This window comes from Bacillus rossius, chromosome 14 (assembly GCF_032445375.1).
Source record: "Bacillus rossius redtenbacheri isolate Brsri chromosome 14, Brsri_v3, whole genome shotgun sequence".
Lineage (NCBI taxonomy): Eukaryota > Metazoa > Arthropoda > Insecta > Phasmatodea > Bacillidae > Bacillus > Bacillus rossius.
The window spans coordinates 4,043,082-4,058,271 of NC_086341.1; the positions used below are offsets into that span (position 1 = coordinate 4,043,082).

Below are 15,190 nucleotides of genomic sequence, written 5' to 3' on the forward strand. Positions count from 1 at the left end.
ATATACAAACATAAAACATACTGGAGTCCAGTATGTGGACTTATCAACTTTATTGATAATTTTAGACCCAGAAATGTAGATTAATAATATCCTTAAAATACCCCTTTTTTAAACAAACTAAAAAAACTATTATTTGTAAGAAATGAAATGTCAGGAAATGTTCTGCTTCCTGTGTTAGGAACTTGCACAACACAAATGACAAGCAACTGCAACAAATATCCCAAAAAAAACAAGCATTAAAGTAAATACAACTGGGAAACACATTCTACGGATAGACAGTACATAATCATGCAAAATAAAATGTTAATACACTGATCAAACACAGTTATGAAGTGTCTAGCAGGAGAAAACTGTATTATCGTACAGTACGTGGGGTGGTGAGTCTGTGTTAAGTGTTGTAGACAAGATGAGTCAGGTGACGTTTGGTTGGAAAACAGTAACGTGATTTCACACCAAGAAACATCGGGATCCACTGAAAGAGTAGAACAAACAGGAGTACCTGCCGGTGCAACACACGGTTAAACTGGGGTGGGCAGGCTACACAAAACATCTGGACACATCGCAGGGGAAACAGTAAAGTCCTGAAGAAGAAGTGGCAACACACACACACCGACGACAGGGGACGTGAACGGGGCAGGACGGGGCGTGGTGGAGCGGGAGGTCCCACAGGCTTGCCAACACAACACGCCACACCGACAACGACGGCAAGCAGGAAGACGGCAGGCTGGGAAGGAGGGGTCAAGAATACCTTGGCAGAGAGTGTAGCGACGTTTGTCGGAAGCAGGCAATGACCGCGCGCTTCCTCTGCGTGGAAACGACTGACCGATAGCTGCCCTTACTTTGTTGCTGAGGATGGTCAATCTACACGAGCAAAATACCACGGTCACGTAAGGATGGGGGCGAAGGCAATCCGGCACAAAAACTTATCTCGCTCCAGGAAAAAACAAAATGTGCACCGCTTCACTTGCATGTTCCGCTCAAAAAAATAATAAAGCCTACAGTGCAAAACTGAACTCAAGAGGCAACGTAATTGGGGAAATAAAAAAGATACCAGCAAACTAAAAGAAATATTACCATATTTATCACAAATTTTATAAACACTTTAATATAGCCGATTTTTTTTTTAGACAGAACATGAAATCATTTGTAAAACAGTTTCACCAGTTACAGCAACCAATGTAAAATATTACAGCATTCTATAAATATGGTAACTGGCAGTATTTGTCAACTAGACATGGAGGATCACCTATGAGGATATAAGTAGAGCTGTGCCGATACGAATAAGCAGAAGCCGATTTGCCGATATTTAGTAGAAATTTGCATTTCTGCAGATTCATGATACGCTTGTTATTTTTCGATTGATATTATTGAAAAATGAAAGTGCCTGTCACAACCTAAAAATCCACCAGTACCCTTTTCACTTTTTGTTTACCACATGTTTTGAACTAGCATCATTTCTTAGCTACGTGTGCCAGCCGTACACATAAAACTAAAATCCTATGTTTTAAAAACATTCTTGAATCTAATGCATTATGTAAATGAAATAAATACATCACCAGACGGTAAAGTTATAAATTCAGATTTCAATAAGCAACTAATGGGTTGTCAACCAACAAATGAAAACAAGCTAAAAAATACGAGTAAAAAAAAGAGAGATTATGTTCCATTTTTAAACCAAATTACATTTGCACTGCATGCTTTTCTTAGAACGAGTTATTTTTGGGTAGTTTAGTAAATTTATAAAAAAGCTATTTAACCAAATTGTGTTTTCTCCTGCATCGGCTCGGAATCAGTGAATCTGCAACAGCTGTATCTGCACATCGACGTATCGGCATATCGGCCAAATTTTGTGGATCGGTACAGCTCTAGATCTAAGCACTCTCCACTATTACGTTTACGTACACATAGACGTGGTGAACACACATTACAGGTGGCTTACGAGACTTCATCAGCCGGAACGAGAGGGTGTTGGGGTTACTGGTCCCGACACTCACCATATGCAGCCCGAACAGGACTTTGGACATGGCGACGATGCGCTCGACGACCTCGTCTATCTTGGCCGGCTTCACCTCCTCCCCGTCCTTCTTCTGCCCCAGCTTGGAGTACAGGTAGTGCTGCCACGACATCTCGTCCGCCGGGTCGATCTTGTCCGGCAGCGTCAGCTGCGTCTTGGCGAACTCTATGATGTCGTACTCCGGCAGTTTCTGCCGCCGCAATCACACAAACTTGGCACTCAGCCGACTGTCCAAACTACTTCACATAACCCAACCGGGAAGAAGTACATTTTTTGATAATTTTTTTTTTAATTCCTGATTTTTGTGTAAGGATTATTTTGAAAATAAGCTTAATAAGTTTAAGCTGAAGAAACACTTAAATTTAACTTCCAGGAAATGAACTTGAATAAATAAACCAACCAAAAGCTCTATTTACAAAGACATACCTTCCTTTTTTTTTTTTTTTTAACATAACCCTTTTTGACTCTTTGTTGTCAAGAAGAGATATGCACCAAATTTGTTTCTTTGTTGTTTATTTATATGTCCTACTAGGCGAGACTGGTGAAGGACAGTGGCGGTACTGGGCGAGACTGGAGAAGGAACAAGGAAAGTGGCGGTACCGGCGACCGACCTTGAGGAACTTGTCCTTGCAGTGCTGCACCAGCTCCTGCTCGCGGCCGGCGAACAGGTTCAGGCCGACGGGCAGCAGGCGCTTCAGGCACGCCACCATCAGGCTGGCCTGCAGCTCCTTGTCCTTGTCCCGCTTCTTGTCGCGGTGCTTCTTCTTCTTCTGGGGGCACGGGCCGGTCCGCGCGCCGCGTCACCCGCCAGCACACACTCGGGGACACCGGGGTAGCTAGATCCCTTCACTCGCAGACACGCTGTCCTTGAGGGGGTCTTTTCCTAAGTATCCAGCTTTCACCACTTTCTTTTTATTAGACATGTTTTGATATAATTGTTAATTTCATAATATGACCATATTCAATTTTTATTAAAAAAAAATTTCCCTACCAAAAAAGTCCTTATTTAATGGTTTTTATGAACTAATAGCATGTACGGAAAGCATGAAATCATGTACACAGTTTTGTATTTTTTTTGTTTATATGTAGCCTTCATCTTAAAGCTCATTATTTTTAGTATATAACTCATCAATCAATAAAAATTATATTTTTCCAAAAACCATCTTGGAAACCTGAGTTTTTACGGGGTTTTGGAAAAACCTAATTTCTATTGATTTATTAATTATGTATGTACTAAATTAGCGAGTTTTTTTTAAAGACGAAGGCCTACATAGAATGGATAATGCAAACCTGCATACCACACCATGCTTTTAGTACATGCCAGGACTGACATTAAAACCATTAAATAAGAACTTGTTGAGGAAAAAAAAAAGCCTTTTGTGAACAGTTAAAGGTTGTTAGGTAATGAATTTATTTACAAATCATGTAAAAAAAAAAAAAAAGAAATAATTTAGAATACTACCGGCGTAACGTTGTTGCGTGGCTTGGCAATGTAGAATAAAATTTAAGGAAATACATGCCACCCAAATTTGTTTTTGCAAGTCAAGTTTGAAAGGAAGAAAAATCAAACAAAAGCTTTAAAATGATAAATTATTTTCTGAGATTTTAAGTACCTACTCAAATTGCTCCCCAGCAAACATTATAGTATTAAAAAAAGAATAAAAGGCATAAAAAAGTTTTAAAAAATTACTTTTTATTTATATATAGAGGTACTACAGAAAACAACTGTAAATTTGAATGGATGAAGGAGTGAAAAATTGAACATCTGTACAGAACATTTTCACTAAACAAAATGATTCTAAGCCATCATGGTATTAATAACAAAACAAAAAAAAAATACCCACACTAATTTGTGGTGACAGAAATAACAGGCTGTGATGTTTCTGTGGTGTTATGCCACCGCCATCTGCTATGCTACACTAGGTTCTTAAGCCATGATTTGAAATTTTTACAAGCATAAAATCTTCTGTCAGGGTGAAAATAAAAATCAAGGGCCTTTACCTGCTTAGTCATGACTAGTGAACTCAATATTCATACAAAAATTAAAATTAATTGAAAAAATTACAATTAGGGACAAGATTATTTGGTTATTTTTAAGTCAATTTCATATTTAAAACAGGTTTCGGTATTTTGGTTCTTATTTTCATACATTATCTTTATACATAATAGTATTATATTATTCAGCAAATACGACTCTAAAATTTTTCTAATTTTTTTTTTTTACAAAAAAAATTCATTGTTTGTCTGACACATGATGCACTTAAAATCATTAGTGATAAGGATGTCTAGAACAAAACTAGGTACTCAGAAAAATAAAACTATATCTGAAATTTACCACATAATCTTTTCCTTAATCGTAGTATGTCTAAACTTTCATTTTCTTAAACTTGAAATAACTTGGTGTAGGAAAAAGGTTGCCACAAATAATATGTGCTTCGATGTGCCTGAAGCATATGAAATTAACATAACCAAAAAATAAGTGGTTCTGTGTTTCCGAACCGGAGATCTGACTGACCTTGCCGCCGCCCGAGACGACGGAGCCATCTGTGACGGCCGCCGTCCTGCGAGTGGCCGTCGGCATTATCAGCACCATGTTGTCGATCTCGTTGGCGGAGATGAAGTTCTGCTCCTCACGCATGAAGTACTGCCACACAGAGACGACGAGCGTCGTTACTTCGAAACCGACGCGCTTTGGAAGTATCGCACTCACCCGAAAATAGGTCTACCTCGAATGTAAGACGACCCCTCGAAGTGTACAAGTCAAGGTTCCGAGAAGAAATTATCGACTAAACAATTTCCTTTCCGTGCTTAGCAGGAAGTCACTGCACATAATAATATAATAAAATTTAAAAAAATAATAAAAAAACCAAGGTTTTTTCTTGCGTGAATTTCTGTGAGAATAAAAAAAATTAACTAATATTTAATGTAATTAATAATGCTTTTATTTAATATTAAAAAAAAATATAATCAAAATTAGGTATTATTAAACAAATTTTTTCATCTACTATACAACTCCAAATCATTTTCCCCAAAGCTGTCTGTTATAAGGGGCAGAGGGGGAGATGGGGGAGGGGAATAGGGGAGTGGTAGAGGGGGGTGAAGGGGAGAGGGGGTGAAGGGGAGAGGGGTAGAGGGGGAAGGGCAGAGGGGTAAAGGGGGGTGAAGGAGAGAGGGGTGGAGGGGTTGTGAACGAGAAGAGGGGTAGAGGGGTTGTGAACGGGAAGAGGGGTAGAGGGTTGTGAACAGGGAGATGGGTATAGGGGTTGTGAACGGGGAGAGGGGGAGAGGGGTAGAAGGTGGAGAGGGGGGTGAAGGGGAGAGAGATGGTGAGAGGAGGGAGAGGGCGGGAGGTAGCATCTCGCACACCTGCGACTTGGACCAGATGTTGAATATCTCGGCGACGTAGTTGTACAGCTCCTCGGCCTCCGACACATTGTTGCGCAGCCAGTGGTTGCGCTGCAGGTCCACGTACTTGATGAGCAGCGGGTAGAAGGCGTAGATGTCCCGCACCAGCAGCTGCCAGTCCTCCTGTATCTGGGACTCCACCTGCGCACGGGACACGCCACGTCCCACCGTTCCCCCAGCTACGTCCTCTCGTGGCTACGTCCGCAGCCAATCCTGGCACGAGGAGGCCAGCAGGGGTCCTATGGAAGAGGCGGTAAGAGCAACCGCTCTCCCCTTCCCCTTTCCCCACCGCATAAGAGCATTTTTTTGGGGCTATTATTCTTTAAAAATTTTGGTCTTTTCTTTCAACTGAGAGGTGTTCCATAACACTCGAAATCCTCCAGTCACTAGCCCCTCCCAAAGATTCGAAGCTGTGTCCGCCCCCTGGAGGAGGCAGAGAAAGGAGCAGGTTTGCCAATCAAACCTTTTTTTCTTTTGTTTAAACACATTTACAGCTGGTAGGGTAAGTAAAGCGTTGATGACACAAGAGCGAAATGAAATTTGTGCTAAGAAGAAGGCAATGAAAAATGTGGTGATCACGAGTGGTGCACCCGATCATCCCTCAACTTGTATTTGCATTTATAAATGTAATTATTTAAAAGCACACGTTAGACTGATACAAACCTCTATCCCATTTACACATCCCAATAAAGATTCCAAAACAAAAATCTAACAAACTTTCAAAACAAATCCCATTTAATATTTTCATGCATATAGCTGGAAAGTGGGAAGTACAGTATTCTATAACGAAGTAGAGTGGGTGAAATATTACTTAATAATTATAAATATGCATAGCATGTAGATTTAATTCGGAACCTCGGCACACTTTTGTGTTTATATCATAAAGACCAAAGAAGCTAACCAAAACACTAATAAAAAAAAAATAGACATGGAATAAAAATAAGCTGGAAATATCGAACTTATGTATTTGTAGAGAATCAACGGGACCGAAAATTTCATGCAACGTTTATGCGAGAATTATTTCTCTCCAAATTTTGACACCCTAAAATAACGGTGCGACGATCATGCCATAAAACACGACATATCCACATTAAGAGTATCGTTTTCAGATTGCTACGGGGCAATGAGTTATCCACATTAAGAGTATTGTTTGCAGATTGCTACGGGGCAATGAGTTTGTTCCTTGGCGTACGCGGGAGACGGTCTGCCCTCGGCCGGGCCCCCTCTCACCTGGGAGGTGTCGTCCGTGGAGGACTTGATGAACCCCCGGAGACTCTCCTCCTTGTGGAACATGTTGTCGACGCGCTTCTTGACGCGCTCGGCCAGCGGCAGGAACGGGTCCTTGAGCAGCTCCTCCGACGAGTTGATGATGATCTGCTGCGTGTAGGCTGCGAGACAAGGAGACATGCTCACACCAAAGAGACACGCTCGCACCAAGGAGACACGCTCGCACCGAGGTGACACGCTTGCACCAAGGAGACACGCTCGCACGACGACCCGCTGCCAATGACCCCTCCTGTCCGTCCGTTTCCCATCCAACCATCACGTGACCACAAGCTAAAGGCCCGAAAAATTCCATCCGCCCGTCGGAGCTTTGACAACGGACGGGCGGGTGAAATTATAACCTCCTAAATGTAAGAAAGGTATTGCTGGTTAACCTTGAAGAATGGCCACATTCTTCTAGTCCGTTCTCATTCCTCCTCCCTACCATCCCCTCCCTTCACTCGCCCTCCCCTCCTTTCCTTCCTCTCCCCTTCCCCTCCCTCCTTCCTCCTCCTCCTCCGACCTTCCAGATTCTTCCGGCCTTCTAAACCTTCCTTGCCTCCCCTCCCCCCATCCTCTCTTCCCCTCGTCCCGCCCACTTGTTTACCGTGAGTAAGCAGGCCGCTTCACTCGTTCGTCGGCCGGCAGCGGTCCTGGTTCTCGTCGCCCCTGTGTCTGGTAAGGCGTATTTGCTCGTCATGCCCATTTGTTTTGCGCCTTTCGCCCTGCGGCCGAATGTGCGTTGATTAATTTTGATGCTTGGCCACTTGTTTGGCAGCATGATTCAGGCCTTCTGCCCTTTTTGATTCATCATCTCGTGTTTTTATTGGATTGTTACCACGCCTTACCAGGTACACAGGGGCGACTCGTAATTATAATTTGTCTTTTATTTTTTTTTTAAATGTTAAATTATTATTGACTTTATAATCTGTTATACTTGCTTGTTTTAATGTTATTTAAAGCACACTTTTCTTATAGGAATGTGCCATTTCAGTATTAATAATGTATTCAGTATTTTTCAGTATTAACAAATGTACTAATTAATGATGTTCTTCAGATTATACAAAGGGATTTCTGCTTTATTTATTTATTTATTTATCTCCTTTTTCTTGTATTAATTGTGTCTTGTGACGTCTGAGGCAGTCAGGTGGGTGACTCTTGCCCCACCTGGTTCAACCTTAAGAACATTATGAGTTTTTGAACTATGTTTAATTGTTCAGCAGCTTCCACTAAATGTTTATAAATTACAATGGAACATGTTTTGAAGTTTGATTTTTGATACAAATTTTTTTTTGAGAAATAGAAATGTAATTAATTATGTATAGTAAAACGAACAATATATGAAAAAATATGAATTTGTGGATGGACAGATGGCAGACGAATGTGTGACAGACAGACGGATGACGGACAGATGGCAGACGAATGTGTGACAGACAGACGGATGACGGACAGATGCGACGAACCTTTGAGTCCACCTTTAGAATACACGATAATTTGTGACAAGTCACTCATTAGCCTCTAAGTATACCACTAATTCAGACCAAATACAATATTGACCCTGGCGCCAACAACGCAGTTATGCCTAACTATCGTGAATCATCTTATTATCAGCAGCATTAATATTTCATGGCTGGTTTTTGTAGGCATTAACTTTTTGGAAATATAGTACAGCCTCAATTAATCGAATTAATGTGGACCATTGCAACCCCAGACAAGAAAAATCTCAAAAAATACAAATATAATTTTACATCGTCATAGTTTTCAATTGGCCTAGTGGTCTCATTTTTTGGGGTAATTAATTTCCTTTATTCTATTACACTATTTGGAAGTACAGGTGCACCATCCTTTATCCGAAATTCCGAAACCCGAACAGCTCTAAAATCCGAATTTTTTTTCGAAACTTCAACGTCCGCGATATTGTTCTCAGTTGTGTGGCAAACTCAAGTCGCGATCACGTGACTAGTGCGAGCGAGTGACTTGGCAGCACTGCGTCAGCCAAGCAGCATGCAATTTGGCAACGCCGAGGTGCTGTGTTTACCGTTTGTCCGGCAAACTAGCGCCAGTTACAGCTTGCTGCTTGGCTACGATAGGAGTTGTTTTATCGCGTTTAACAGTTAACCGTGTTGTTACGCGAACGTGTTGCCATATTTGAAGACGGCAATGGAAAAAAAACATTCCGATATGAAAATGGGTGGTAGCGAAAAAAAAACGAAAACACTTAACATTATCAATAACTCACAAGGTGGAATTATTGCGGAAACTTGATTGCGGCGTGCCTGTACGACAACTAACAGAATAATACGGTGTTGGAACTACAACTGTGTACGATTTGAAGAAACAAAAAGACAAATTGTTTACGTTTTTTAGTGAAAGTGATGACAGAAAAGCAATGGAGTGTAGGAAAACAATGCATAGGGCACAAAATGAAGATGTTGACCGTGTGTTAATGAAATGGATTCGGCAACGGCGAAGTGAAGGCGTGCCATTGAATGGCCTAATGATAATGACGCAAGCGAAAAAATTTCACGAAGAACTAGAAATTCAAGGCGTGTGTCAGTACTCAGAAGGCTGGTTATGTACTTTGTTGTTTTTTGTACTATGTTGCTTGAAATCCTTAATACATTTGACATAATAACTTGGCTTTACTAGGCCTCCTGTATTAAAATTCCGAAATCCGAAAAATTCCGAAATTCTGAATGCTGCTGGTCCCGACCATTTCGGATAAAGGATTGTGCTCCTGTAATAATTTATCATTACTTTCTAAATGTTATTAATTTACATAAGTTAAGTGCCTTAGTGTTCAAAGACAAACATTCAGCAAATCATGAGCAGAAGTACGTACCAGCAATTCTCGTCATCCACGGAGCGTTCTCGTTCCCAATGTTCTTCTTGATGAGTTTCAGGACGTTCTTCAGCAACTGGTTCATGTGCTCACTCGTCACCATCGTCACATGCGCCCTGCAAACGAAACAGAACACCATCTGCCTTCACTGTTCCAAACAAATATAAAAACATTTTTTTTAGTCTGCAAGAGACAAGACACAACAATACATAAAATTATCACATTTGAGCACATACAGAATGCACCAAAATTTTTTGACCCCTAAAAAAATTTTAAAGTGAAAATTCTCAACTATAATAAACAATGTATTTTCGGGATTCCAAAATATTCGGTGCTTTTGAGTGACGAATGAGCATCTGAAAAGTTACCTTTTGCAAGATGATTACAATCACACTGAGAGGACTGTAGCTCAAAAAAATCTGTAGATTATTAAAAAAAATACACACACACAAATATATGTGTGTGTGTTTAAAACTACCACAAAAACAATGTTTCAAGAAGGATAAGTCAGATAACCCAATTTCCCACAAATTTTAAGAATAATTTAATGAAATACAAACTCGATGTGTACATACTAATGCAGGATATAATTGTCACCATGGGCTTAGATCCGTAGGGAAGAGAGGGGGGGGGGGGGGGCAGCAGAAAGTCCAAGCCCATTCCCTAAAATTAAGAAGCCCCCCCCCCCCCCCCCCCCCGCACACACACGATTAACGGGGAGGGGAGGAGGGGGAGAGAGGAAAGGGTGTGTGTGTGTTTGTCTGTACTTGCAAAAGCATGACTGTGAAATGGTTTTGATGCCAAAACTATGTCTTATGGAAAACTTTCTGTATATTTTTTAAGTTTTCTGCTCATTGCATGCATGTCGGCCAAAAAAAAATTTCAAGATGACGTGTCTGTTAACACCACGCCCCTAGCAGGGTGTCCACAGTTAGTACTTTCGTACTAGATCTAGTACTTGTTTAAGGTTTTTTAGTGGTCTAGTACATTTACGCTCAGATCTAGTACTTTTTATTCTTTAATATAATTATATTACAGTAACTCCAATATGTTATATTATTAAGCGTAATTATTTTTAAAAACTATGGAATTTATGTGTGTGTGGTGTGATATTTAAGTTCAAGCATTGCAATGCCATAATAACTTCCTAAATTGTTAAAACCATAACAAATTATAATTTAGTACTTTTTTTTTTCTTCAAATCTAGTACTTTTTTCTTGCCTAAGTTGGTACGAAACATTTTTTTCCTTGTGGAGACCCCGGCCCCTAGGAGCTACAGATTTGCGCCCCTGACTGTCACCAGAGGAGGGAGTGGTCGGGGGAGGGAACTCACCCCCCGGTGGGGCTGACGTTGTCCGGGCCCTGCGACCACCAGAAGGGCAGGTAGGAGCACAGCAGCGGCAGGATGACGTCGATGACGTGCGGGGCGTCGGCGTGGGTCTTCTCCGAGTCCACGAACTGGTCCACCTCGCCCAGGACAGCCTCCAGGGTCGGCATGCTGCCCTCCATCTTCTGCATCACGTCTGCCAACACACCGGCACGCCGTTCAGGCGAGCCCCTGTAGACTCCGCCGACAAGCGGCAGGCTTCATGCGAAGCTAGTGTCAAATAAAATGTTTGAAATACTTGCGAAGTCGACTTGAATCCCGAATATTGTTCTCGGCACAGCTGTAGTAAACTTATTTAAAAAATTGTTTAACCTTTGTAATGCTTGAACTGATTAAGTAACTAACTAATTGATATTTGCGGTTTCAATGAACCAGTGTAAGTCTAATTGTTGTGGACAGAGATCTTGAGTGCATTGATTAAATTTATGGTATATACATTATTAATAAATGAAACTGAACCAATTAATTTGGCTGTGCCTTTAGAACCCAGTTTTTTTTCTCCACATTATACTCATAAAAATATTATTCTATTTTTTTTCTGAGGAAATGTTTTGTAAAGGTTTGGTAAGGTAGTGGCTCACATAAACCCGTCTAGGTTCGTGAGACAAGACCAGAACACAGCTGGACTCTGTAGACATGCAGTGACGGGGCAGGGGCTGACCTTGGGCCTCGAGGGAGTGGTCGGCGATGCGGTTGACGAGCGAGAACTGGTTGTGCTTGTTGAGGTGCGGCTCCAGGAAGGCGACGGGGAACGTGGAGGAGAAGGCGCCCAGGCAGCTGCCCAGCGCTGGCCGGTGTTTCTCCAGCTCCGTCTTCAGGAACTTCCTGCAAGCACACACGTGCGACAAGTGAGCATGCTCTCCCTCTGACCTTACCCTCCCTGCTTTATTCCTGCACCTCGTTTATCTGGTCCCGTGGTCTAGTGGTCAAGGCGTCTGCCTTGTAACCTCGACGTTGGTCCTCATTACCTCCTCCCTTCCTATACCTGCCTCCTCCCATCACCTTTCTTCCCCTGCCTACTCCTTTCCCCTACCTGCCTACTCACTACCAACTCCTTTCCCCTCCCTACCTACTAGTTTCCCTTCCCTACCTACTCCTTTCCCCTCCATGCCTATTTTTACCCCCTCCCTGCCTACTCCTTTCCCTTCCCTACATACTCCTTTACCCTTCCTGCCAACTCCTTTACCCTACTGAATACTAATTTCCCCTCCCTGCCATCTCATTTCCTCTCCCTTCCTACATCTTTCCCCACCCTGCCTACTCATTTCCCTTCCCTACCTACTCCTTACCCCTCCCTGAATATTCCTTTCCCCTCCGTGCCTACACCTTAGCATTCTTTGCATCTTATCAACCACCGCCCTACACCCCTTTACTGTCAAAGTGAGGGTCTACTTTCCTCCCTTCAAAACTGTGTTGGAGAGGTGCTAGTTTAAATGCTCTTTCATAACACATACTTAATTTAGGTTTAGTAAGTTAATTTCGCCGCATTAAATGGTTTAACCAGAACAACATACACACCTAATATCATTGGTGACGGACGTGTTTGTAGCATGTACAAGTCTGTCCTACACACACACACACATGAAATCTGACCAACACCTACTCTTAAGGAACTGCAGGGATCCACCCTTGTGTGGCACAAGGGGGCGTCAATGGTCTGTGAGCAGAAGTAGGGGAAGCACACGGAGGGAGCGTCAAACCTGTTTCAGGCCGCTGCGAGGCTCCAACAAGTCGCGACAGACGGGAGCAGCGAAATGTGGCGGGCCAGTTGTTTACACATGTATCGGCTGTTCTTGACTGCAGTGACACTGGGTGTATTTTGGGTTTAAAGATTGTGCCGTTTACGATCATGAAAATATTATAGCATTTATTTTTCAGTTTAGTTTAGTTAAGAAGAGAGTAGCGTGACTTACCTGTCGTGGGTGAGGGTAGAGTCAATCCCCAGCGTGTACAGGCTGCTCAGCATGCGGTACGATGCCACCTGGATCTCATCCACTGAAACAACACATCCCACTTCAACACGATGCACTCAAAAAAGGCCAAACTTGCTGAAAATGTTGAATAAATAAATTTTCTTCGTTGGTAGGCTAAACAGAATATTTGCCTTCCGGGAAAAATTTAAACTTGTTCTTTAGCCGTTTATTTTAAAACCCGTGTTTTATCTCATAATCGTCGCACATTTTATGCTACAATCAAGTTTCAAAAGTAGGGGTGCGATTTTTATCCAAGAAAAGCATTTTTGTTTACATTTAATTTTTTTCATAACAACAAAACTTTAGCATGGAAATTACATTTAATTAAAATGCAGAGTAACCAAAGAGCGGCAAATAATTAAAATTAATTAATTGTGCTTTTCTCGCACTGCCTAGATATTCAAACTTAACAATTTACACTAACTCGTAACATACTTACAACCAACACAGGATGGTTATTTACACACATACTCAAAAGACACACTGCAATTAGAATTTTCTTCTTTTGACGTGACAACGTCTAATAAATCAATGAACGCCGGCTGAACGCACGAAAAAGTGTCCCGTTACGCACATTGTTCCGTTACACTGTGTCCCGTTACGCTCATTGTACGCTTGCGCCGCATCTATCTCTCATCCATTCGACTGTTTATAAAGTGAAGTGAAAATTTAATGTGGTTTTCATTGCTTATTACAACAACAATTTCGGCAATAAAGGTTAATTGGACGTAGTTATGCAAAAATGAACCAACCCACAATTTTGTTATATTTTATTTGAAAATAAATTAAAATAGTACAAGGTTGATCGTACCGTCGTTGCTATTATTATATCAGTATTTATACTAGACCATTAAAATTATACCCACATTATGTTATCAATACGAGAATTACAATTTATAATTAACTTTAACTTCAAAATACTCAGAATAGGTTTCATGTGGGTTGGTTCCTTTTTGCATAACTACGTCCAATTATTCTTGAATTTTAAAAATCTGATTACTAGTATAATTTCCAGTATTTATTCTTTTATTATTAAAATTAAAATGATTCAATTTTATTCATAAAAGTATGCAATCATTTCATCAAATGTTTTGTTACGACGTCGTCAAGTTAAACCATCGTCCGTAAACCGACTTTACAGACAACCCAATTTTTTTTTTACCCAGAGGTTTGAATTCGTGTAAGAGCCATACCGCACGTTTTTCAAACTAAAAAAAAAAATCAGCGTATAACGTGCGAATCGTGTCGTCCGACCGAAAAAAGAACGAGGGAACTCACAGAGAAGGTCGCTGCCGTACTCGTAGGCCGCCAGGTGGTCGAACATGGCCGTCAGCACGGGCAGCACCACCCCGTTGATGTAGAACAGCGACGTGGACGTCTTGAGGTGCGTGCCCCGCAGGTGGCTGTACTTCCCCTGCGGCCAATCAGACGCATCACAGCTTCGCTACTTGCTGCGATGTTCTTCCTGTTGCCACACAGCCAGGGGCGTAGCCAGGGGGGGGGGGGAGGGGGGGTTTAGGGGTTCAAACATCCCCCCCCCTGGCTCCCAAATCATTAATTCATTTCTTATTAATCACTCAAAACAAATTTCATATCAAAAATTAATAAAATATTTACCATTACAATTTTTAAATTTAAGTACCCGAAAACTGCTAAAATAGCACTATTTTACTCCTTAAAATTCAAATTTTCCCGCGGGGGAGGGGGGGAAGGGGGGCGGACCCGCCGCTTTAATACGGGGTAGGGGGGGGGGGGCGGCATGCTTCTTAAAAACCCCCCATACACAAATCCTGGCTACGCCACTGCCCACAGCATACAGTACTTTTATACCTTGATGGCAAGTGAAAAAAAGGAAATGATTTTCAAACTGAGTACATTTTTACCTTTGCATGTCATTGAAAACATAACTTTCATTAAAAACAAAAATTAGTCTTTAGCACAAACGTATGGGGTGGACATTTGGTAAAATGTTAGTAGATATAATGCAAGAAACTGCAGTATAATTAAACAAGGTTTAATTCAGTGTCAAAAAAATATCATCCGGTATTTACATGAATAACATTTTCTCAATGCTCCTGTTGTTTCATTTTTCTACAGCTATTAGAAATGCCACTAATACGTACCTCCTGAAGGTTTATTATAGTGTGGTTGAGATCATCTGCAGTGTTGTTGAAAAACGTAAGCATTGATGTGCGAATGAATTCTGGGCAGTTTTTCACGAGTGACCTGACAGACGAAGCAAAACAATGATATAAATAAGCCACTTCTGAAAAAAATAAGTTGCACGTTACAAATACATCACACAG

At 41.4% G+C, this 15,190-nt stretch overlaps 1 protein-coding gene across 6 annotated transcripts in view; it reads right to left on the reverse strand.

Moving 5' to 3' along the window:
- Positions 1 to 15,190, reverse strand: part of LOC134539044 (ryanodine receptor) — a 243,278-nt gene that overhangs the window by 52,546 nt on the left and 175,542 nt on the right. For 4 of the 6 annotated variants that reach the window (XM_063380733.1, XM_063380734.1, XM_063380731.1 and 1 more), the window contains 12 exons: positions 15,008 to 15,110; positions 14,163 to 14,298; positions 12,825 to 12,906; positions 11,573 to 11,736; positions 10,858 to 11,047; positions 9,525 to 9,640; positions 6,650 to 6,807; positions 5,381 to 5,560; positions 4,530 to 4,658; positions 2,626 to 2,784; positions 1,995 to 2,204; positions 749 to 861 (listed from right to left, as the gene is read on the reverse strand). In XM_063380733.1, coding sequence (XP_063236803.1) covers positions 749 to 861; positions 1,995 to 2,204; positions 2,626 to 2,784; positions 4,530 to 4,658; positions 5,381 to 5,560; positions 6,650 to 6,807; positions 9,525 to 9,640; positions 10,858 to 11,047; positions 11,573 to 11,736; positions 12,825 to 12,906; positions 14,163 to 14,298; positions 15,008 to 15,110 — 1,740 coding nt within the window. The remainder of the gene's footprint in view (positions 1 to 748; positions 862 to 1,994; positions 2,205 to 2,625; positions 2,785 to 4,529; positions 4,659 to 5,380; positions 5,561 to 6,649; positions 6,808 to 9,524; positions 9,641 to 10,857; positions 11,048 to 11,572; positions 11,737 to 12,824; positions 12,907 to 14,162; positions 14,299 to 15,007; positions 15,111 to 15,190) is intronic. The other 2 variants (XM_063380736.1, XM_063380732.1) reach the window with 1 other exon arrangement.